The following is a 25,987-nucleotide window of genomic DNA, read 5'->3' on the forward strand; positions in this document are numbered from 1 at the left end:
AGCAAGCCGCTGTACTTCCAGTCTTTCCTTTCCCTACTTTTAACTTCTGAACATTGTGTATTGTACAATTACCTCAACCTAAAGACAGAGCTTTAAGTAAAGGAGTCAAACGTTGAATGCAACAGTTTTCAATGGATTTCTGCTATTACTCAAGTGTGGCTGGAGAAGCAGCTCTCAGAAGTAAAAGATCACTACAGGTTTTAAGCAAACAAGGAAATTCTGGAGAAAAACTGAAACTTGATAGAAGTAAGGAAAGACTATAGCAGCATACAAAGAGCCGAAAGAAGGGCAGCAGCATTTTGTGAATGAGAATATAATTCTTAGTTCAAAGCAGGGCTGTCTATTAAGAGATTTTAATAACATTCAATCCTCCTCGCCCTCTTTTCCCATACACAATACAGAAAGCAGGTTTTATCCTGAGGCATCTGAATTTAAATTTTAAAAAAAGGAGGATAACTTTTTTTTTGTTTCAGTCTGAATCAAAAGAGTGTACCCTGGAAAAAACTGGCAATTTCAAATGTTTCACAGAAGAAAATTTAAAATGTAAGTTAATATTATCTAATGTCTACACACACACACACAAAAAAAAAACTTTAAAACATATTTTTCCTACACAGTCTAAAATTAGTTTTAAGCTGCACACGTTTTAAATTGTAGTTCAAATTTAATATTTTAGGGGAAAAAAAAGGTCAAGGTTAAACTGTTTGTCTTCCTTAAAAAGTTTATAATGTCTTGTGTGTGTCTACTTACAAAAAGAAATCTCAATGAAACTTGGATATTAAAACCTCCCAGGAAACCAACAATAAAGGCAGCTAAGAATTTCACAAGTTTTTTTTTTTTTTCCCCCTCTTAGGTGTTAATTAAATGATCATTTAACACTGAAATGTAAACACAACATTTTCATCTCCTGACAGCACAGCCTATTATAAATCCGGGTAATAAAAGTCTGGGTGCTAATGCTCGCTACCAAGTTCCCACAACACTCTGAGATGCCTTGTCGTGTCTAAGGTTAAGCATCTAGACACAAACAAAGCTTGCGCCTACTCGACTTCCAGTCCAATTTTCCCATCACCCAGTGACCTAGGTAACACTTTGAGCAATAAAGAATAAATTTAATTTCTCCAGCATTTTGTGAGGATTAGGAACAATTGTTGGCTTGCAATGACTTTTTATCCTTGGATTCTTTTTCCTCCAGAGCATTCCTCTGGTCCTAAAAGAGAATTCTGATGGTTTAAGACATAGAACAAACAGAACTTTAAATTAGGCTTTCTTCAATCAATTGGAACTGTTGGAGGGGAAGCAATCAACCTTTCTCTGTGCTGTTCTCAGCTATTCACATACTTCAGGCTTTAATCTTTCACAAGTAGCTGAAACCTATCGGACAGGCAACGCTATCTTTTCCCATTCTGTTTCCAGACTTACTTATTTCGCTTTAAGTTTTTTTTTTGTTGTTGTTTGTTTTTAACACTTAAATAAGGTTGCCATATTTGGTTGTACACATTCATTTAGGGGACAACTCAAGGGACACAGGTGTTCTCTTAATAACATCTCATGCAGACATATTGCATCACTTCTCATCGCTTCCTTCTCTAGAAAGTACATTCTCCTGGCTCATCCTTCCAAAGTGGATTCCGTCACCATGGACCACCTATCTTATGGCTGACACTCTATGTAAAGAATTCAATAAAAGCAACTGCTTTGGTAATGGGTGACAGGGAAGGAAGGGACAGACACACACCACGGTCAGTCATGCCTCTGGACTTACAGGAGCTACTGGCCTGATGATTCCAACAAAGTAACTTCTGCCTCAAACTTGCTCCATTATCAACTGCTGTTTAAATTTCAAGTGTTTATAATGTGCACTATATTTTAACATAACATTTACTCTAAAAACGCACTTAATAGCACAAAAGCAGGTTACTTACAATGACAGGATACTCCATAGATCAAAACAGATTTGTCTACTATAAGAACAAAGGCTTAGTTATCTTACATTGCTTTAAAAACTGAAACCATGAAGGGTCATAAAAATGTTTTTTAGCAACTCAGGAAGTCTTCTGGAAAGCCTGAAGAATAGTTACCCACCACGAGAGGCACTTACTCAGCATTTCTACCTAATGTTTACTTTCCCTTCACGTTGTCATTGAGGACAGCAAGGCATTAAAACAACAATGTAAACATGAGGGCCCACATAAATATCCCTGAGTCATCGTCTCTTTCCTTCCCCTCTAATTCATTTTCCCTAGGAATTTTAAACCTATATGAATCATCACTGAAGAGATCTCAGGAAGGACATTCTGGCTACCTGGTGCCTTCTGCAGCTAAGCAAGGAGAAATGAAACAGTACAGAGACACATTTCATCAGTTTGTTGTGGTAAAAGAGTGAGTGTGGCTGGCTGGGCTCAGGCGTATGTTCTTGTATTGAGAATGATGCAAGAGGGGGTGCCAGAGCCCAGGGCAGTGGTTGAAGTCCATGGACAAGAAGCAAGGATTACTGTGAGGCTTGTCATTTCCCTTTGCAATGAGAAGACGATAATACAAATGCAATTTCTTTCATATTTGGAAACTTGAAGATGCTCCCTGAAACAGATCTGAAATAAACTTGGGAAATCAATATTGTACTCATCTCCATTTCCCAGATAAAGAGACTGGACTGCAGAAGCTCAACTGCTGTTCAAAGATAGAACACCACTCAGATCTAAGTAGGTATCTAAACACCAGCTTTCCCTGCCATCTCTCTCGTAAGTCCACTGATATCAATGTCTTGAAAATGTAAATATATTAAAAATACTTAAATATGGGCCCTCCCTGGTGGCACAGCAGTTAAAGCACAGCACTAAGAAGCTAAGGCCACTTCAGCACAAATTCGATCCTCACCCAGGAGGTGGCCCACATGGCGCGGCAGACCTCTCCTGAGCCACCCACTGCTCCCCTCAGCAGTGTACATTGTCAGTCGGTCTCTTCTGCTCCCCACTCTGTCTCTGGTGAATCTTCTCACCACCCCTGCACCTCTGCCTTACCCTAGCCGGCTGCACCCCCGTGGGTCAACTCCCTGGCTGGGCTGTGGATCACACTCACGCTGAAGCAGCTGCAGCTAGCTTTGTAGTGCTGCACTTTAACCCGTTGTGCTTCCAGGGAGGGCCCAGTTTTACAATGTATAGACAAAGTTTAAACTATTCCCTGATGATTTATATCCAATTATACTGATTTGATATGAAACCCATAGAGCCATTCCTGATGAAGGCTCATTGATCGACTTTTTAGAAGTCAGATGTTAGCAGCGGTTGAGACCCATAAATACCAAACACTGTGCGAAGCCCCACATAATCCAGCTTTTCTCCCCAACATCTCTCATAACATACTCCAAATCCAAGCTGCACAGCGCTAGTAATGACTGGCAGAGGCAAACATGTCTTGTTCTACTTGAGAAAGCAGCCTTGTAAGCAGCACACTTGGTAAAGACCTCCTTGCGTTTGACTTTCCTATGTCACAAAGCAGGCTCTGGGTGTCACAATCAGTCTATCTAATCTGCAGTTTCTGGATTGCAGCTGAAATCTGCCAATCTCTGGATTTCCCTAATGAAAAGTCTTCTACTCCATTTGAAGTAAAAACTATCAACACACGGCCTGGCAAAACTCAAATACAATTTTAATCTTATTTTAATCTTACAACTATTTTTTAAAATATTTATTTATTTATGTGTACAGAACTGGGGTACAGGCCAGAGATATGGTGGGTGAGAGGATTCACCAGAGACAGAGTGGGGGGCAGAACAGGCAGATCGTCGAAGTACACTGCTGAGGGGAGCAGCAGAGGTCTGCCATGCCATAATCTTATAACTATTAATCAGAGAATTACATGTTGAGTTCAAAATAAAACCAAAAGTAAGCCCTACCCAATAACTTGGCCTTTTCTCTCCTGTGCATGTGGTAATGACGACTTCACTGAATCAGATGCCCGCGGTAGAAGTTATGCATTGACTGATTTAAAAACGAACCTTACATTAAGTAGTAATAATGTCTTTAAAGGAAAACTCCACAGTAGCTCTCTGCTCTAAGTGCTAAGAACAAAGTCCCTGGGACCCAATGAGCCCATGATAATAAGGAAAAAACAAGTTACTTCACAAGTAATAAAGCACTCGGTGTTGGTCTCACCCAACGTTAAGGTGTTCTAAGTTTGATGGCTCATTGGTCCATTTTTTTGCCAAGTTAAAAAGTCCCTTACCAGTAGAGAAGTATCAGAATTAAAAGCATAAAAAGTGTAGCCTTTCCCAGGCCATCACACTGACACAACGCCTCTGAAGGGCTTCATCCCCCGCACGGGAGGCTCTTCCCAGCCGTGGAGATGAGCGGGAGCCATCATGGCCGCTGGCTGATGAGTAATGATGTCAGTCTGGCTGGACAACGGTAACCGTGGCAACTGTAACCTGCAGTTCCTGTGCCACGACTGTGGGATTTATTGTGTCAAGGGCCAAAGGGGCCAAGAGGAAAATGAAGCAGGAAACTATGGCACCTGACATCTCTAGGAGCACACACTTTAATCAGAGCTGGCAGAAATTAATTCAAGAGGAATTTCGACCTAGGCTCCACTGTGGTGTTCTGCTTTCATCCTTGAATACGAAAATCCTGGGACTAAACCGACATCAGAGAACGGGGGTATCCATTTTAAATAAGCATAGTATTCTGTTAAATGAAGGCACATTTTCTTAGGTGAAAAATGGAACACTTTTTAAAATTTTTTTTTTTTTTTTTGCTGTATCTACCAAAACCCTCTGGTGTTGAGAAAATCTAAAGGGACTAAACATTTAATTAGCCAAGTTATCCTTTAAATTTAATTTGGCTCTCCATTATTCATGTGCCTTCCCTGTGCTCCTCTTTTCTCATTCAAGTTACACACCCTCAGCCCGACAGAGATTTAACTCAATACATCAAACACTTGCTGAGAGCCTTCTAAAGGTCAAGCCTTATATTAGACCCTGGGGGTATTAAAAAAATGTTTTTGTAATACATGTGCACCAATATTTATATGCATAAACAGAGAAGGGAAACTAAGGTAATAATAATTGACAGTATACTAATGGTTCTGTCTGGGGATAAGATAGTGGACTCCTGCTTGCTCTTTACTGAATCACAGAAACCTTTGTCATAGGCACAAATATAACCCATAACTATTAAAAAATAAGGCTCCTTTGATGGGAGTGACTGAATGGAAAAGAAAGTGTGCTTAATTATATGTTATAGTTAGCAAATTAATTTTCCCCTAATGCACAAAAAATTAAGTTCCCTCTGTAAAAATCTCAATTATTATCATCAAAAACAATTTTGAGTATCTGAGATGCTATCTGACAGCAAGTAAATTTGGACCCGACCAAACAAATTAAGTGGTCAAAATCAAAGTGTGTAGGTCATTAGTATCTACACCACAAAGAGAGCTTTAAAAATATTATTTGTGATGCTAGAGAATTTAGTAGCTCCAAAGCCTGGTGTGAACCAGAAAGAAAACCTTTTTTAAGAAAGAAAATGGGGCCTATGCATTTATTTTTGATGGTTAGCACTGCTTTGCTTCAATAGATATAAATGAAAAATAAGCTTCTGCATGTGCTTTGGATACATTAGCTTCTGTTAGAAACCTGAGTAAATATACTACTACTCAAAGAAATAAACTGGAAACCACAAAACAAATATTTATAACCAACTGTTCCACCACAACACTACCACTGACATCCCTTTTGAATAAGCCCACATTAGTAGCTGCAAGTTGAGTTGAAAGTGAGAACCACCAGTGAGTCACCTTTAAGGTTACATTTATCGGAAAGATTAACATATGCTATCCAGACATATAACTGCTAGTCATCAATTTCAATCAATCACAATAGTCACTGAACGTCACTGAAAGCTGTCAGTTAACCAGCTCTTGATTGCTCTGAAAAATCACTTTCTCTACTTTTAAGTAGACAATAAAAATGAAACCAGTTTTGGAGGAGGAGAAAAGGAAAGGATGGAGTTTCTACTTAAGTTAAGAAAACTATAGGCTGTGTCTTAACCTCCAACCTCTAGCCCTCTGCTTTGCTTCCCCTTTACTTACACTTTCCATCTGTCAACAACTGCTTGTAATTTTATTACACTGTCCTGTAGTTGATGCAGACTTGGTATTATTTTACAGAGTTCTGTTAATGGACTGGATAAATGGTAATGCTATTTAAACTAGTCTCCTGCTCCAACAAACACAGCTGCAACTGTACTACTATTTCTGAGCAAACATCTTGACCTGAACATGCAGTGCTCTCTCAACCGGTCCACAGAGAAATTGGAGCAGACAGCAAAGGAAAAGCATATTTGGTCCCAAGCAGCAACCAACCGTGTCGGATCATAATTCATATACAGTGTACCCTCTTTTCTTTTATATTGCACTTAGGGTCCCCCCCCAAAAAAACATGTGCTTCTTCACCTGGCATCTCATTTTCAGGCAAGAGCCAAGTGGTGACTATTCATTATAAAAGTACAATGAAAAGTTGCTTCAAGTTCAATACATGCAACAGGCTTTAAAGCAAAACAATGATAAGAATGTAACATCAATGTATGAATTATATGTTAGACAAGTCAACTTTGTTGCTGTTTGATGGGGAGGAGGGAAAAGTATTAAGAGTAAAGGACAGGATAAACTTAAAGAAGAAGAGCTAAAAATTAGCTTTATGAAACAACTGATAGAGAAAATAAATTCTAGATTTGATTCTTTCCTGAATGCTAGAGCTGAGGGCTGCACTACCTTATTCAGTGGGCCAGCGACACGCTGCTTTTGACTGTGCAACAAGCCAAGACTCCCAGCTTCTTTGCTCGTGGTCCTTTTTGCCTAAATACATTTTTTTTTAAACTCTTTCAGAAAAAAAAAAATAGCCAAGACTCCCTGTCCCCGCATACTTTCCTTGCTATTTCTCAAAAGCCCTGTATCTTTGTTCTTTCGCTCATTCTTCATGAGTTTCATTTTTAAGTGAAATCATTCACACATGAACGTTTGTGTGCATTTTCCATCTGAGAACATGTTTCAAGTGAACAACAAGGCACCTGTATCCTAAGAAGAAAATCCGAAATTATGTCCTTCCTGGTGGAAATTGTGCCAGAAGAGCAGTCAACTTCACAAGCCTTTATTCCTTTATTTATTAAAGGTTCTTCAATGAGGACCATGATTAATTAGTAATTACCATCATCAAAAGTTGTGACAGGCCACTTATCACTTATCCTCTGAACAGTACAGTCATCGGCAGCCATTGCTAAAATCTCTTTCAAGTCAGACGACAGCACCTCAACAAAACGATGACATCTACACTGCTTCTCTGAGTTTCCCATCCATCTTAAACATCAAGTCACCAAAATCTCACTCATTTCAGGACTGTGATCATCAATTTCCTCTTGCAACTAGTCTCATCTAAGAAACAGAACTTTATCTCCCATCACTCCCCCAGAAGACCCTCCGAGCCAGACAGACATTAGATCTATGAACACGTTTTCTAGCTACCCCTTCCCCAAGTTTTAATATGCTTTTAATTCACTAGCAAAGGCCACCTTATATTTTTATGGGTTTACTCTTTTGATTTACTTCTTGAAGTTTTCATGTCTCCTTCTTTCTGAGGGCAGCTTCATGAAGTTTTAAAATGGTAACAAAGCATAAGAAAAAAATTCTCTTGGCCCACTAGGTGATGCTTTCAAAGAGGGCAAAATGTGAAAAAGAATATAATCTGTCCTGGACAGAGTAACACCACCTGAGCCTCCTAAAGAAATCCAAACAAGTACTTCTAGATGCAGAATCAAATAGTCTTGTTTCTCAAGAGAGATTTAAAGTTATTTCCTGAACACACCCCCTTCAGCTTCATAATTTTAATTGTAGAATACAGTCATTTTGTTCATACCATATTTTCACAGCTACAGGGAAAACACAATTTCCTAGACAATGGGATTGTTTTTATATGTGTAAACAATTAGTGCAAGTAGTAGCTTAAATAGTACTCATTGCATATTAGCCTTAAAGTTAATTCTTTAACATACCCTCAATCATCAAAAATTAAAGCGGTAAGTGGAATACTATTAAAAAAACATCTCTGTGACCATCCTTAAAAACTAAGCGCACCTACTTAAGTCTCAATTTATATAAATACCTATAATCTTTCTAACAGTCTACATATTATTTCCTTGGTAAAAATAGTCCCCAGAGAACTGTTAAATAAGGCGATCTTGAGGTTGCTTTATTTGACTTGTAAAGAGTAATTTCAACGGAGCCAATCAGCCAGCAGGGAACACAAGGAAGAGGAGACATCCTGCCAGGTGCCTCTGGGAGGAGGGGGCACAGGAACAGCATCAGGAAAGTCACTCTAGAAAGAACTGCTATGTCAGCTGACAGCCCCCCTTACCTACTGGGAAGAGATGCTATCAAAAGGACCTAGCAGAGACCCTACGTAGGGTTCCAGGAAGGGAAGAGATCATCCGATTTCTGAAATTGACAACAGTACTGAACTGGTAGGCTATGAAGCCTTTGCCAGAAAATCAAGTTCAGGAAAAAGCAACCTGTTCACTTTCCCTACAAGCATGAGCACGTGAGGCTTGCCCAGCTTCCAGACAGGAGCTGTGGTGAGCAATCTAGTCTATGTCACAGTCCTTCCTCAACACCCAACAATATCAAAAATGATTGCGCTTTATTTTCCCAAGTCTTTGTAGCTTATTTTCCATCTGCAGAAAATCATTCCCATAGCTGAAAATTGAATTGTAAATGATTTCAAAAATATGCCTAGTACACCTGAGGTTTGTAAATAAGCTGACCAGAGAGGAAAAAACAGATTCTGCCTAAAATCCACATTAAATTCTTTCCAAAGGAAGGAGTAATCCGGATTGTCTTCCCTGACACATTTTAATATGAAACCCTTGCTTAATTGTGGAGTTATTCATATTGCAGATTCTGGAATTCTGGCTTTCAGAGGAACATGTAAGAGGAAATTTACAACTCTTTTAAGGTACCTTATGATAATATTTCCAGACCAGTAAATGCTACTTAAGTTCAGAAACAGTATCACAAAAGCTGACAATAGGATCTCCCAACTTGACAAGAAAACACTGCCAATTTCCTCTGAGGAGGAAGCAGCCAGCACAAGCTTCCCCATCCGAGCTAATCAAAAGTTTCCCTAAAGAAGTAAGGCACATCTTTCATGGTTAGTCACCAAAAAGGAACAATAACACATCAATCAGTAAATGCTACCCAAATAAAACAATGAATAAAACCAATTACAAATTTCCATAAGAAAAAAGGGCAAACTTTTAATCCATTAAACTCCTGGGGAAGAAGCTCCAAGAAAGCACAGGGAAACAGATCCAAAATACATTTAATAAAGCACAAAGCGACAATAACTGTCTGTCTACTTACAGTCTGTATAGCTTCGTAGTCCCAAGAAACAGCAATTCAGGAAACAGCTGAAGATGATTTCTGTTTAAACGCCTTTTGAGAAAAACAAAAACAAAGTGTATGTTACCTAGAAAATACCTGGCAGTGAGACTGTGATTCCGTAGTGTCATGCCTCACCCTGGATTGCACAAAGGAATGAAAAGACATTCAAGAGAATTCAAGCATTGCAAATCAAAAGTTGGTTACACCTTTTGTTACATGACTCTTTAAAGCAATTTCCATTATGCTCACTCAGAGGATGATTACTGGGGCCTAAACTCTAAAATCACATCTCATGCAACATCATTCAACCAGAATATACACAAGGAAACGAGATTTTTTTGAGTCAGACTCTGGTGTCTAAGTGAGGTGAGTTCCGGAAACAGCAGAAACACCACACTGAATGGCGCCCTAATATAATTTAGACACTGTCCCATAAGACCTAAGTTTTCAGGCCAGGCATTGTGGGGAGATGACAATTTCAATTCCAACAGTTTTTCATTTAGTTTCAGGGAAGAAACTAGCAAGAAGCATTTTAAGCAAGAAGCATTGGCGTAGTTTGTTTCTATAGGCATTCAGAAGAAAACCAACAAAGTTTATTTAAGTCACAACTGAATATGAAACAGAGTTATAACTAATAGTAGTGGAGGAAATGATTAAATAATGATTTTTAAACGGTTTTTAAATGATTTTTAACTGAATTGAAATGTTTTAGAAAAGACTTTAAATGCAAAATGTACTTCAATGATTTATACCTTGTTACAGGTCTAAAGGGAAGAAAGGAGGTTAGCGATCTAACATCACCCTGGAAAAGGTGGAGATATTTCTGAAGTCGTAAAGATAACATTAAATAGGTGGGAAACGAGGGCATATAATTGTGATATTTAAGTGATCATTAGGAGGAGGCAAAATGACATCTATTTTGTCTGCAGAGGGTAGAGATGGCACCAGTGATTAGAGTGCTGAAGACCATAAGGTAACTGTTGCGAAGAACGAGAGACATTAAGAAATGAAATCCTCTCTCAAAGAAAAACTCCCAACTCCTTATTCCACACATGTGCAAGTGGATTCTGCATTTTTTTTTCTTTTCCTGCAAAGGATGTAATAAAAAGAAACCCTGCTTGTTGTGAAAAGTTGGACCAAGTCAATTTCAGAACTTCTTCCAACTCTAAAATGCCATGAGGTAATGATGGGAACCATAAAATTTGCTAGATCAACTCCTATTATTAGGAAGTTGGCAGCTATGGAAACATTCCCAGCACTTCATAAAATGTATGCTCATAAAAAGTGCACCAAGACAATTAGGGGAAAATGGTAAAATCAGTGAAAGGGAGAGTTTATTCCCACTTATACTGATTCTCATGAATGAAGTACATAACAAGGTTAAATTTAAAGGAAAACCAAAAGCTTTTATTTATTTTTCATCGTTGGGCATGATTCTGAGAAAAACGTACTCCCAGAGTCTCCATTCTAGAACTTAAATGAAATCTAACCAAATCATAACCTCATAGTTTACTGTCAAAACAAAACACACACACACACACACACACACACACACACATATTGTCGGCATTTTTTTTTTTTTTAAGGAAACAACCACCCTTCAAAACAACTCCACTCTTAAAAGAGTCAATCCCAATTTGTAAAAGGGCAGTAACTAGTAACTTGGGCTTTTAGAATGTTTCAGTTTATAAAGTTTCAAAATCAGAGGGCTCCAGAAAAGAGTTGGCAGTGAAAGAAGGCATCTAGGAGAGGAATGTCTGATCCAAAGCAGTGGACCCGCCTCAGGGTCCAGTGGCCACAAACACTTCCCCTCAAATGCAAGCTTCCACAAAGGTCTAGTTCTGTACAGACTGCCTTTCTTGTTCTCTGAATGGTACATCCTTACGTTAAGTTCTATTTACTCATGTACTGGTCCATCTCCTCCTGGGCTATAAGGTCAAGCACAAAGACGGTATCTTCGCATCCATTCTCTTCTTCCCTGGCACTCAGTAGGTTCTTGGAAAATATTGATGGTGAACAAATTGTTCTCTGTCTTTTGATACAGTTCAGCTAAACCTTAGTATCTCCATTTTATACTTGACCAAATTTCCCACAACATGCTCCCTGAGATACTTGCCCTAGATTTTATTTCACTCTCCAGCTAGTTAAAACCCCACCACCAAAACGGCTTTCTACAGCTTCTCCTCACCTGTCAACCTCATCAAGAAGTTGGAAGAAACTCAGGATGTCTAAACAAATTCAGACAGATAAGGAACTCACACCTGCAACTCGATTTCTTGTTGATCAGTCCCACTTCTTATATTGTGAGATGGCAGGTGTTTGAGATTGGGTACAAGCAGTATCTTTCGCCTAACTATTATTAGTTATTTCTTAATTCACGTCCTCATGTTGCCAGTGTTTAATTCACTCTGAAGGTAACAGCTAACATGTACCAAGCTTACTACGTAAGGTCAGTCACCAGAAGTTTGCCTGTATTATCTCATTCATTCTCCACAGCCTACCCCACACTACCCATGTACAGGTATCATTGTTACACAGCTCATTGAAAGGTAAACAAAGACTTGTATTTGGTGGGGGGTGGACAGAACTATGACTCCAGAACACACCCTCTGCATCGCTCTTCTCGAAGAGTCACGGTTTAAACATTCCTCAAGAGTAATTCAAAATAATAGCATGGGGTAATTTTGCTTATCTCCCCGGGGGTGGGGGAGGGAAACCAATCTTACATAATCCAATTCTTACAACAATAGCTTATTTTTTCAACATTTGAACCAAACAGCTGAATACCAAACACCAAGTTTACTTTTTAAAAAGAGTCTCTCGATGGTTCACATGTGACTTTAAAATCTATTTTAAACACCTAAGTTGAGTGAAAAATGAAAATGTGTATAACATGTTTTTCTCTGAATTCAAGTAGCTTCTCATGATTCCAAGAAAATTATTATGAATCGTCTAAATATGTCTACACCAACCAAGATGCCAACACAAAGTAGTAGTAAGAAAAAGTGCAGCTAATAATGATGCATGGAAAAGCAGAGCAACCAAGTCCCTTTCTTTAAAAGGGCACCAATATACTTCTGGTTCCTGTTCCTTTTCCATCAACACTAAGAGTAAATAGAAATACACGCATTAAAAGAAAAAGTGAAATTCTTCCAAAATATTCAATGAAGCAAAAAAATTTCAAAGCAAGATTTCTTACATGATGATCTAAAATTAAATTCATAAATTAAGGAGTTTTTTTTTTTTTTTATCTAGACTTACTTTAAGTACATAACAATTTCAAAAGAGAGCTGAAAGAAACGGACCTCACATATTCTAATGTTGCAGAATTCCTAGTGCTCAGACATCCAAGTGTCATAATAGTAACTAATTCAAATGAGCTTTAAAAGTAAAAAGTGTAAAAAGTAAAAAGTCCCAGAACAAGAAAAGTGAATTAGTGAACAGTATGAACTGAATCCCCAAAGGAGGATTTGCAGGACCAATACCTTTGCTCCATTAAGATGAACAGGCGGATCAAGTCTTTCTAGTGCAGAACAAATACCAAATTACTTCTGAGGAGAGGTAGAAGATTACCCCAGCCACCCCTTGGGTCACCACCAACTAGGTAGAGTCTGCCCACAAGATGTGAAGGCTGACTGGAAATTCTTTAGCTGGTAATTTGTGGTTTTAGGAAGGTAGGTGATAGGTGTCTGAGATCTATTCTTTTGGGTGGCAAATGAGAGAGGTCCCAGTGACCGTGTCATGTCCTCTGTACGGCTGGTGACTTTTGAGCTCGACATTCAGAGGGAAAAATGATCTTTCTGTATCACACAAAGCACCACTGGTCTCTGACATGCTGATTCTTAACCTGCTCAGTCTGAACAGCAACCTGAATATAACCGACAAGCTCTGTCCAAATTCTCATCTGTGAGCTGAAGTGGGTGAGGTTCCATCTTTTATATTTCCAGCGTTCACCTCAAATCACTTTACTATGTTCAACCTCCACCCCAATCTAAAATACAAAGTGAAAACAATTTTACCAAGAGCCAGGGAACAACCTGTGCCTGTATTTACCTGTCTTGTGAATATAAAGTATTTTAACAGTGCGCCCTCTATAACCAGCCACAGACAAATGCTGCCTTAGCAAGTTTATCATCTACAAAATCCTATTTCTCACACATAACTGCTCCTTTCTCGGGTAAATTTCCACTTGTCTTTTAAAAAATATTTTTATTCTTACATTTTTAAAGCAAACTTGATCATGTAGCTGATACTTGATGCATACCATGAAGTTTATAGTTTCAGCAGTGTTATCAATGAAACATTCATGAGCATGCCCTAGCCAAAAGACAGATTATTAATCTAAATATTGCTTCCTCTTTACATTCCTAACTCCTAAGTATTTGTATGCAGAATCAGAAAATGACAAACAGAAACAAAATTTAAAGGGGGCATTGTACTTTTTTTCATATTTTTCTACTGATCATGTGCTATAAGAAAAAAAAAATCAGAATAACCACAGTAAGTGCAGAGGTATCAAAGTCAAATTTATTGTCCGCCTTTTATTGTCTCCATAAGATAAAGTAAGTTCTAACCTCTGCTCTGAGAAAGAAGAAGATGTGGACATGTACAATCATCATTCTGTTAAGTGCCAAGTATGTCAAAAGCACCTGGTGAAACCATGCAATTTTCTTCAAGAAACAACATACTATCTTCCTGAGCCATCCCCATGATCTCAGCTCTCAAGGTCCTGAGGACAGTGAAGTTTTGAAAGACAAGCAATGTGACCCAAATCCCACATGACATTGAAACCAAGGATATCTGTCTGTCACGCTACCTACAGGTTCTGATTCTCAAAGGGAATGGTCAGAAAGCACCAGGGACTGAAGCACCCGTGACTTTTTCCCATGTTCCATGGGATGCCAGACAATGGCACATGAAATGACAAGGGACCTTGTGCACCTCTGCCAGAGTCTTGAGCAATAACATACTGCACAGCTAAAGCTCCCAAACCACCAACCCTCGTCTAGGGTAAACACTGCAAGGAGCACAATCAAGTCATGTTTTGTAAATATTATCTGGAAGCCTCTTGCAATTATATCAACCACCAGATCGGCCCTAGGATCACCAAACCAACATTCTGAAAGGGTTTCCCCCCGTATCCCTTCTGGCCCAGCACATAGTAAAGGGCTTTGTAACTAAGATAAGAGCCATATATATAAAGACCCTGCAAAAAAGTCTCTCGTGCCATATAACGTTGTGAAATGCCGTCTAGAAGACATGATTCAAGCAGAAAGGTATCCAACAGGAATGAAAGACAGAATTCAATGTAAAATATTTGACATTCGCTGCTTCCACAAATACTTTGCAACAGTGCAAACTAAACGCGGCATTTCAGGGGAGGTATAAAGGACACAGCATCCAGCAAACACTGTCACAAAGGATGAGCCCAAAACAGATGTGGGAAAAATAAACAGCCTTGCTGCTTCAGAATTTATAAAACAGTCCACAGAGAGCAAACAGGTCTTCTCACCACTGTTCAACTTGCAGGCCCATAAAAAACACGGCATGAGAAACCCTCGCAGATGAAACCCTCATTCTGCTAACCTTCAAAGAGTGCACTTACATAAAGCTTTATATGGCGGATGTAATTTAAAATCGTTCCATGCCGCTTATAAACAGGTGAGAATAGGGACATTGAAAGGCTTCCTCAGATTACGTGAAACATAACTTGATCATCTAGAGCATTTTTATCTTACACCGTCTATGCAGCTAGTAAGTCTGATGTGTTCTTAAAGAACCCTTCCCAAGAAAGTATCTCTGACTTTAAATTTGGCTGTAAAGACACCAGGAAACAATCTTTTTGAGCTGGGTTGCCATTCTTTCCAAGGAGATTAACCCTGTTAGCTTCCCTTGACTTTAGGAAAAGGAATATGTTGTGTATCGCCTGAAAACTTGTGGGGTTAGTCAGAAGAGGGAGGAGCTCCATCCATGAGGAAGAGGAGAAAGGAGTGTTTTCCCACAGACCTGACCCCAACATACTCTCCAGTTGAATGCTTATGTAACGACTGACAACCAACCCCAGCACACCACAGACTCAGCCTGATCCAGGCTGGTAACGGCTGTTGTGTGTATAGGGAATGATTCAGAATACACTCGCCTTTCTGATATTCGTTCACAGGAGTGCAGTGTTCCATCGAATGGAGGTGGTGGGCAAAACATTTTCTAAAATGAAATGAGTATTTTCTTGATAGCAACTTGGTAGAAACTTGAAGAGCGCTAAGTGAGCAGGCTAATTTTCCAGGATGCCTTACATGGCTTTATTTTTCAGAACTCATTTCTCAGGGAAAAATGAATAGCAAATGACAAAGTATGTAGCACAACATGTGATTGCAAATGCAAAGTTTTCACCTGAAATGCACTAAAACTTGGAGATACCAAGCTACATTTGTGTTAGAAGCACAGAGTATTGGTAGGCAGAGAACAGTGTTAAGCTTGCCCTTACCTTTACACTTTGCAATTTCCTTACATGGGGGTAAGAGGATGAGAAAGGTAATGAAAAATCTACCTAGATTTTCTATGGTCTGCTCTTGGTTCTCATCAACATAACCAAGGCATAAGTATAATTCACTGTGCACATAAACATCTCCTTACAGTTAGAACAAAAGATTCAAAAGGCTTTTTGACAACCCTATAACGTTTCAACCACTTTCTCATACTCTTGCATTTATGTTAGCAAGAGACTTGCAAAAACAGAAGATGATTTTCACTACCACGGCCCTGAAGTGGCCTACATCTCCTTGAAAAGCCATAAATAGAACTTTAATGGCTACAACATAATCCTGTGCAAAGCTGCAAGTTTTCAGACAAGCTCACAAAAGTTCTTGATCCGTGTGTGTGTGTGTGTGTGTGTGTGTGTGTGTGTGTGTTATGGCCATTATGCACCAACCTAGAAGTACCTTGAATCATTTTGCATGGAGTCTTATTTGCAGGCATCTTCTGTCAAGTATAGAAAAAAGAAATATTTGTCATATCTGTTCCAGTTTTTCAATGCAGCTTCTTTGCAGTTTATTCTTCTCAATTAATATCCACTGACTTAACTAGTCCCTTTACTATATTGTATTTCACTTAAACAGTTTGGGTAAGCAGCATGAGACCTGGGAATACCAACTATGAGGTGCCCGTTCTCCAGGCTTCGTTTTCATCCTAGGTAAGCAAGTCTGACTGCATCACTGAGCATCTCAGGATGCCTGCCACTCTGCTCTCAGCTCACATGAGGTCTGGGGGTACCGAAGCAAACTGGCAAGGCAGGAAAGGGTGTGTGTTCATGGTGTGTGCAGGTGTGTTTAAAATGTATTGCTGTCGCCGTGATTCATAACTATATTCTGATGATAAACGAATCATCTCATGGTGTTTTCTACAGACAGGAGGAAGGGAGCAAGGAGAGAGGTAAAGAGCGGGAGGCGAGGTGCTAGAAAACAGAGACCGAGGAAGGGAAAAGGGGGAGAGACAGAAGAATGTGAAGATATTAATACCCACCTATTTCTTAACACTTTGATCGAGAACCTTGTATTTCACAGAATCTTTGAAGTGGAGAATAATATCTTCCTTTTATTGTTATAGTGATTATAGTTACAAGGAATAGCTTTTTCATTTCATGCTAAAGTTAAGTTCCATTTCATAACGTGATCCTGTTTCTTACAGATTAAATGCTAGATTTCTAAAAAAGTATAGCATTTATCTTTTCTTTTTGGGTTTTTCTTGTTTCTCAAGAAAAATAGCTAAGTTAAACTATCAACAACAACAAAAAGAAATAAACATAATTTTAAAATATTCACAAAATGTTTGACTTATCTTGATTCTGTCATTTTAAAATGAAAAATAATTAGAACCATAAATTACACACAAATAAAATTCATGTTTTTATTTTGTTTTGTTCTTCACACAAAGAATAAAGATGAGCTACTATAAATACTGTATAAATGGCATTTACAACATCAACCTACATTTATACATCTTTTCATAATTTAGACTTTAAATTAAAAACTTTACATCTAATATGCTGGAAGCGTGTAAGACAGTAGAACATATAGTTAAAAGTTAATTCATTGATACTTCCTATCTCTTACATTTTTTCTTGCAGCATTTGGAAAGAAAAAAAAATCATGTGATGTTAATAACACCACCTACAAAAATAAGACTATAAACCAAAGGCCATAGTGATTTGATTATGGAACTCTCTATGTAAGTATTTTTATTATTGTATTTTTAAACAATATATTGAACAAAACTGAAAAGGATCTGTTTCACAACATCTTAAATGCATTCTTGAGCCCAACTACCTTGCCATTTCATGTATGTAAAAGAAAATAAATATTTGAAAAGTATATCCGCAATGTTCCTAAGAAATAGTTTTGAATTCCAGAGTCCCAAGGAGATGAATTGGCTGTCAGATAACAATGTGCTTCCATCAGATGGACTTGGCAGTTGTAAACAAAAGGAATTTTCTCAGCTTTTCCTCACAAATATGAAATATTTGCTCTGGACCAACAGCTGGGGTGATTTAAAGAAGTCCTGCATATATATTAGTTTTCATTCAAAATTACGAATCCCCCCTTCCACCCCCCAAACATCTGACTGCCTCTTAGTAGAGTAGAAAATTGTTCTGAGATGAAGTGACATTCCCAGGGGAAGTAAAAGTCAAAAAACTAGTACTTACTTACAACTCTAATCAAGTTTCAGATCAGAAAGTATCTAGTTAATAATTTTTGGAAAAAAAGTTAATTTATTCAAGATGAAAGTTCAAATGATACTCCCAAATAACTTGAAAAACAGGGAGGAAGTTTGTTTTGTTCCAATGTTTCAGAAACATGAAAAACTGCAATGGAATCAAAACAAAGGCTGCATGAGACCCCTTCATAATTTGGAAGTTGTTTAAGAGTAAAAATACATACATTTTATGTAATGATCAAAAGTTATTCCTTAGAAAGTTGCTGTAAGTGATCATTTCAAATTATGTATTCATCTTGCCCAACCTTGAAGTTACATTGATAACATTTTTGATGAGTGAATTAAAAATAGCTTTGAAAAATATGTTTGCAAAGTACTCACTAGGAATTATCTATTTACATATGAGATCAAAGCAGATATATGTTTAAATACTCTTCTAGATTAAGAGCTGGGTTATGAACTTATGAACAGGGTTATGAACTTAACCAAATATTTACCTCATTTTTATTCTCCTTTGCCCCCATCAAAACCAGCTCAAAGTAATGATTTTTAATTTATTTGGAATTCCACAAATATTCCCTGTATGGCAATCTTTACCACAGTTTTAAAGTAAAATAAACTACAGACATCTCTGCACTGCATTTTACTTGTGGTAAAAACATACCTACATTTTGTATTCACAAATATCTTACAGTTTACAAGCCTTTTTTTTTTTCTCACAAATGCACAAAATGAACTCCCATCTTTGCCATGTTTAAAATAAACTGTGTGTTTCATTAACTAACAATTTTATTTTTACCTAAAGTGACTATTAAAGTAGAGGTGGAAACTTGTGAAAATAATTGCTGCTACTTTGAATAACACAGTTACTTGCCCTTAAAATGCAAATCTTATTTAGCTGGAATTACCAAGACATATGAGACCAAATTCATAAAATAGCAAAGTCTACAACACAGGCTAACTCTTTCAGACAGAGATTTTGTCTTTTGTAGGTATACACTGTGAACATAAAGCCACAATGACCTTTAAATAATGTTTATCAATCCAGAAGATTTTGTGTCTGAAAAAAATAAAAATAGATTTTAAAGTCCAGAGTCTACCACTGATCTTGGGATAAAGAACCAGTGCTAAAATGACCACTCTCTAATAACATAATTCTTAGTTTCATTTCTTTAAATTCCTTGTCTAGTAGAAATATTTAGCAAGCCAATATAAAAGAGTGAGATAAAACTATAAACAGGCAGCTATTAACAATGCTCATCTTAAGCGTCAAATATCAGGAAGGAAATCTTTTTCACAAAGAATTTAAAATTGTTCCTCAGAGGTCACTAATGACATACAAAGCAAAGGCATAGGAATTAAAATAACTATTAGCAAACCTCTTCTTTTCCATAGTGCAAGACAAATGCAAATAAAATACCACCTTCCTTCAGACATTAGCATACAAAAAAGCTCCTGGAACAATACGAAAAGCATGTACATCTCTGAGTAGCAAAGCCAAGGCTATCAAAGGAAATAAATGTTTTTGGAAAGTCAATCTGTATTTTTGAGTTTTACTACAAGTTAGTACCCTTTGTGCAAAAATTCCACCATTTCTAAATGATTCCCACAACCACTTATTCACCCTCTTTTTTCCTGTCAGCTTTTTCAAGACTATGACATGAAATTTTAGACAGGATCCTTGAAATGCAAGTGTCTTTAAAGCTATAGTTAATGTTGTCATAAGTTTGGAATTGAAAATACTTACAGTCTCTCAAGTTCTTTAAGATCCTGGAATGCTCCTCTTTCAATGGTGCTAATCTTATTCTCCATAAGCTGACTGAAATGCAAAGTATACCAGGAGTCTTAATGTTACAGCTCACCATCTGAGTAAGTTTCAATTCAGCAACTGAAAACTTGGAATCACCTTCCCTTTGTAACGTTAACTATGGCAACTATGACGCTGGTTTGAGATTCAATATCAAATGAATTGGAGGGAGAAATTCACTTTAAAAATATTAGCAGTTTCTCACAAAATTTACTAGTTCTAATTCTGCACCTTAAATGTCTAAGGAGCAAGCCCCCATCTGCAGCTATCAGGGCTGTTTTAAGGGAACCAACTTTCAACTGAGTTTAATCTTAAGTAAACGTGTCAATATATAGTAATTCATCAAACACATACTTCAAAATTCACTTAAGGACACATCAGAAATTGCAGGAGTTTATAATGGTCAAAAGGACTCCTCTTGAAAGATGGCCACTGAATAGGCAATGAACAAAAGTACATGCTCATTGTGATGTAAACATTTACAAATAGTGGGGAAGAATGTACCCTAATTGTTTTACCCAAATTGTTACTCTTAGGTAACAACTTTATATGACTCTGAATCTCAAATGATAGGTTTACTCACCATTAATTTATCCAAACTCATTAAAGAAGTAGTAACAATGCAACAAGTTTATAATAGCTACAAAAACATAAAATAGAGGAAATAATTCAAAAAATGACCAATGGGTAATTCCAGAGAAACCATTTCCCCCCAAAACTGCCAAAAATGGGTCGCTTGACTTTAATGTCAGAAGTCGTGGCTAATTGCTGTTTGTTAGAAAAGCCTGAACATTTTCATATTAGTAATAAAATGCAGGCCTACTTAAATTTTTCCTAGTTAGCCTCAAATCCTAAGTGTATCGAATGTCTCACATTACTTATTCATATTGTGAAAGCAATTATTCTACATTTTTATATGCATGAGGCACTTATGGTTTGGTATAACAAACATTTGAGGTCATTTTTATAATATTGTTTCTATGGCATGCATCCAGTCTTAAAATAAAAGCCTACATTTTTATTAAAAGCTGTAGTACAGTGATAAACAAGAGTAAAAAGGAAACCAACATTTTGTTTTTAAACATTCTGTTTGTTTCTGTCACTGGGAAAGTTTCAAAAGAGACCAGTAATGACTCAAAAATACGAAACCTTCAAAACAAGAGAAAAGTATTCAAAACACGGAAGGAGGGCATACTTACAGAACTCTTAGATGCCGAAGTCCAGCAAAATCTGTCTTGGAGATCCGGGTGAGGTTGTTGCCATTCAAATCTCTAAGAAAAAAAAAAAATGAGAAAATGAAAGCTCGGTTTAATTTCTATCAATACCTGGTTAAACAAAGGGAAACCTCTAAACTAAGGCAGAACTTTAAACATTAGTCCCGATGAATAAAGTGGTTGATACAACACAAGACAGAGAAGGAAAAAGCCTCTGAAAGAATTTTTTAAATGATTCTTCAGTTTACATACAGAGCCCATGCTTGCTGACATGTGACAGGAAAAAAGAAGAGATTACTTGAGCCATAAACCTCCTCTTGTGTGTGTGGGGGGGGTGCTTTCAATGTTTGTTTTTATAATGAGCTGCATATTAATCTCACAGGTATTCTGCCCCTTTACTATCAGGAGTAAGCTCACCTCCCCCTAACAGTCCCAGCCATGAAGTGAACCTACCAATTCCCCAGTACTACCCAGGAAGAAATTTTAATATTGAAAGCCCTGTCCTTAGGAGGCTGGGTGGCCAAACTTCCTAGGCAAAAGAACAGCTAGCTTGCCATAAAAGGACTACCCTGCAAGGACTAGCATTTACCTTCCAACAACTCTATGTATGAAAACTAACCCTTCATTCACTGTTCAGGGACCCCCGCTGTGACGGTAAAGTGAAATCTACTATCCAGGCTCATCAGTGCAATGGTATTTAGGCCCTGGCATCTTTGTTCAGATTTCACCACCCAGTTCCTCCCCCAGCAGACCCTTTCCTGGCACCCCTGGTCCAGATCTAAACTTGCGCTGGTCCCCATCCTTTCAAGAAAAACTTGGCTTTGAACATTCTCCTTCCTGGAAGCTGAGCTTTGCTTTACCTCTGACTCGAAATCACTAGGCTTGAAATCAGTACCAAGTGTTTATCTGGTCAGAGACGGAAATTTGTAAGCCAGTACTGAGTAAAATTCTTCTCTGAAAACTCGAGATCCCTCCTAGTCTTATGTCCCCTCCAGAACCTGAAACACCACTGCTGTTTTTCCAGCGCGGGCACCCCTTTTTAAGTAAAACGCCTGAGTGTTTAAACTTTCAAACACTCTGAGTGGCATAAAATGACAAGTGCGAAGACCCAGTTCTGGACTGCTTCTCCTCCTTTCTCCCCAACACTTTCTATGATGAGCAAAGTACCATCAAGTTGCTCTACCATCATGGGGGCCTCTCACAAGCCATTGGATTTAACATGAGTCGACCACCCCCCCGCCCCACACACACACAAGAGTGGTAGTTCACATTGAACAAGACATCCTTGCTAGGGTCCCCAACTTGCCACAGGCCTGGAAAGGAGGGAGAAGTATGGGGGCGGCGGCCTATTGCTGCAGGGGGTAAAAGGCCATTTGCAAAGGTTTAGGGACTCAACTGTGGGTTTTAATCTGCGGGTAAAGAGACTGATTAGGTCAGAAGAAGCTGGGAGCGCAGAGGGCCGAACGGGTGGAGACTTGCGGGTACGCCTGGTCACCTCCGCCGCCCGCAGCCCTCTCACGCCCGGGACGAAGAGGCCACGGGACCCGGCCCCGGAGCGTCCGCCCGGCCGGCCCACGCGCCAGGGCGAGAGCTGCGCGCTCAGAGCGCCCGGCAGCGCGGGGCGGCGGCCTGTGCGCGCACAAAGAGAATGGCCTCCAGGCTCCACTTCGCTGCACTGGGGGAGGGAGGGTGCCCACGAGGGCGCGGGGGGCCGTCAACACAGGGTCTACGGTGACTTCTTCATTAGAGACTCGCAGAGACAGGGAGGCGGGATGTCTGCGGGCAGCAGAGCGCGAAGAGGGGGAAGAAGGGAGCCACCGCCACGTGAACAGGCGCAGAAACTGCCGGAAAGGTGGACTGGGGTTACTGGGGCTCCGCTGGAAGAGTCGGCGGGGGCGCCCAGTGCCGCCGGGGAGCCCTGGTCGCCCGACCCTGCCGGGCTGGTGCGGGTGGGAGGCCTGCCCCAACTTCGCTTCAAGAACGGGACTCGGTCTCCTCTGCAGTCTCCCCCTCACCCCCTCCCCTTCCCGAACAGGTCCCTAGGGGCCCTCAGCGCCGCGGCCTCCGGGGTGGGGGTGCGGGGGGGAAAGAGTTGCGGGGGCTGCACACGGCCCCTTAGGGGCTGCGCTGTCCGGAGAAATCCCTTCCCTCCGCGGCCTGGGCGAAGCGCCCTCGGGAGGACGCAGCCGCCCCACGACCCCCTCGCCCCTCTCCACGTCCCCAGGAAATCGACACAAAGCCTGCGAGCGGGGGGTCATCTCTCTTGAGTCCCATCGCTAGTAGCACCCCCTCACCCCCGCCCGACCCCAAGGAGACCAGAGCCGAGTCTGTGCCCAGCCAGACCCTCGAACGTTGGCAAGGTGACTCCGCGTACGGAGTCTGGGGAGCGAAGGCGCGTCCTCCAGGCTCTGGGCAGTCTGCTAGTAGTGGTCCCCACTTCGCCGTCTCCGCAGCCCCCACGGAACTCTCCCGCACCTGGCCACGAGTGGCGGGACGTGGACCCGCGCCTTCGAGCCACCCAGCGCGGCCGCCGGCGGGCCCGCCCCTCCCTGGGCAGCGCCCTCCCATCCTTCGCCCGCGCAGAGTTCAGTCCTCGATGCGGGTCTCAGGGCTGGCGAGGCCACCCCTAGGTACAGGTTCCTGGGCTGCTGGGACCCTGCAGTCTCAACGCCGGGGGTGGCGACCGCGGTGGGGAAGGGGTAGGGCTGGGAAGAATCCATACTCACAGTCTCTCGGTGTTGCGGGGGATATTCCTGGGCACGCTGCGCAGCGCCAGCCCGTGACAGTCCACTGTGCTGCCGGAGCAGGAGCACTGCGCCGGGCACGCCTGCGGCGCCACCTCGCTCAGGATCACCAGCACTAACCCCAGCGACAGGGACAGCGTCTGCCAGCCGACGCCGCGCATCTTCCCCCGCCGCCTCCTCGCTCGCTGGCGCCAGGGGCTTGCTCTTCGGCGAGCTGCTCCGCGCGAAACGCGCTGTGTCTGAGGCCCAGCGCCCGGCGCGAAGCTAGCAAGCCAGAGCGTCCGGGTGAGTGTGCACAAAATAACACGGAAGTAACAGTGGAAAGGTTCAGAGCTGCAGAACTGAGACAGGTACACGCCTCCCCCTCCCCACCGCCCTCCTCCAGCAAGGCAGGCACTCCTCGGGCAACTTTAGGTCCAGCAATCGCCTGGCCTGGCCGAGGCTCCCAGGAGACCCCGAGGGCAGCGGGGAAGCAGATCACGCGTCGGCGTCTATCCCGCAAAGATCGACTTGGCGGTAAAAGAGCTGAGGCTCCCAGCGGCCGCGAACGTGCAGGGCCGGTGGCACCGGGCTGGGGAATGCTCCGCTTTCCCCGACTCCCTCTGCCCAACCGATTCCAGCTGGTAGTTACAAGACAGAGGTCAGGGGCTCAGGAACGGTGCCCTTGAATCCAAGTGGGCGCTCAGAAGCTAGAAAACGCCAGAGCCCCGTGGGCCGCGAGCGGAGCGCGCCGAGCGACTGGGCATGGCCAGCGCAGGGGCGCACAGGCTGGCGCACAGCCCAGCAGGGCGCGGGGCGGCGCTGCGGGGATCCCCTCGCGGGTCACTCACACGGCCTCCCCGAGGCCCGAGGCTCCAGGGCAGTCGGAACGTGTCCTCGCCGTCTCCCGACAGCCCAGGGCAGTTTGCAAACACACATGCACTTCGCTTGAAGATGTCTAGGCAAGGCCGCTTCCCGACTGGCGTCCTTGGCGACGCTCCGCACGCGGGCCTTCCCGGAGGTCAAGCAGAAAAAAAGACAAAAGGGCAGCCGGGTCGCCGCAGCCGCAGGGATATCCACTGGTCACCTGGCGGGGGAAATCCAAGGGGCCAAGGTGAGGAAGAGAGCGCCTAGGAAACGGAGTGGGGGCTGGCTGGCCAGCAGGCCGGAAGGAGTGGAAAGGCCGAGGTGGAAGGGTCCGCGGTGTCGCCGGAGTGTCCTCGTGGGTGGCGAGGTGGCGGTGGGCCGGCGGGATCCGCTACTCCGAGGACAGCCCTGGAGGCAGCCGAACGGCAGTCCTGCGGGCGGAGCGTGTCAGCCCCTCCGACTCCCGGGCACGCCACAGCCGCGCCGCAGACACCTGATGGCAAAGGTGGAAGAGCCCGGGGCAGGCTCCAGGCGGGCGGAGCCCCTCGGCCGCCGCCCTCGAGCAGGTCCTCCTTCTCAAAGTGCAGGAACTTTTCCCAGGCTTGGACTCCCGTCCCCCACGGCCACGGCGGGAGACCTCCCGCTGACGTCGCGACGCCGCCGGGCTCGGGGCGCTGCACCTGACTCGGCGGCCGCCGTCCCGGGCCGCCCGGCTCCTTCCAGCCCCTTCCCCTGGCCAGGCGTCTCCCCGCGCCTCCTTCTCCGGGGAGGGAGGTGGGGTCGCGGCAGCGCGGCGACCGGGAGCGGGGACGCGGTGGCTCGGCTGGCTCCCGAGCTCCGGGCAAGTGTCTAAACAATAGGACGGACGCGGCAGCCCCCAGACTCGCTCCGCTGCGGGAAGGTGGGTCGTGGTCGTCTCCGGAGTAGTTCGCTCGGGCTGCCGGGCGCCGAGCGCAGCAGAACAAAAACGCGGCCCGCGCCTCCAGCGCCCGCGGCGGGCCCCCGGACGCTCCCCTTCCTGCTCAGCGCTCCCGCCGTGCCCCCAACGCTCCGCAGCTCCGTCCTGCGCCCGGGAGCCACGGCGCTCCCATCCCTCGCCGCCGCCGCCTTTTTTTAACCTCGGTCCGCGGCCGCCACCGCCTCCAACGCCGCCACCGCCAGCCTCCGCCGTCCGCGAGTTCCCCCAATAAATAACCCCAAGTCAGAAGTTAAAGCCGGCGCCGGCCTTATATACCCAGCGC

The 25,987-nt window shown here is 42.3% G+C and overlaps 1 protein-coding gene across 5 annotated transcripts in view; it reads right to left on the bottom strand.

The window, feature by feature from the left end:
* SLIT2 (slit homolog 2 (Drosophila)) overlaps positions 1–25,339 on the bottom strand; it is a 289,330-nt gene extending 263,991 nt beyond the window's left edge. For 2 of the 5 annotated variants that reach the window (XM_004681383.2, XM_004681382.2), the window contains exons 1-4: positions 23,883–25,339; positions 21,142–21,213; positions 19,883–19,954; positions 9,406–9,477 (exon numbers count right to left, since the gene is read on the bottom strand). In XM_004681383.2, coding sequence (XP_004681440.1) covers positions 9,406–9,477; positions 19,883–19,954; positions 21,142–21,213; positions 23,883–24,061 — 395 coding nt within the window. In that variant the 5' untranslated portion in view covers positions 24,062–25,339. The remainder of the gene's footprint in view (positions 1–9,405; positions 9,478–19,882; positions 19,955–21,141; positions 21,214–23,882) is intronic. The other 3 variants (XM_012724159.1, XM_012724158.1, XM_012724161.1) reach the window with 2 other exon arrangements.
* Positions 25,340–25,987: the final 648 nt, after the last annotated feature.

Source organism: Condylura cristata, unplaced genomic scaffold, assembly GCF_000260355.1.
Source record: "Condylura cristata isolate star-nosed mole 26May11 unplaced genomic scaffold, ConCri1.0 scaffold00012, whole genome shotgun sequence".
Taxonomy (NCBI): Eukaryota; Metazoa; Chordata; class Mammalia; order Eulipotyphla; family Talpidae; genus Condylura; species Condylura cristata.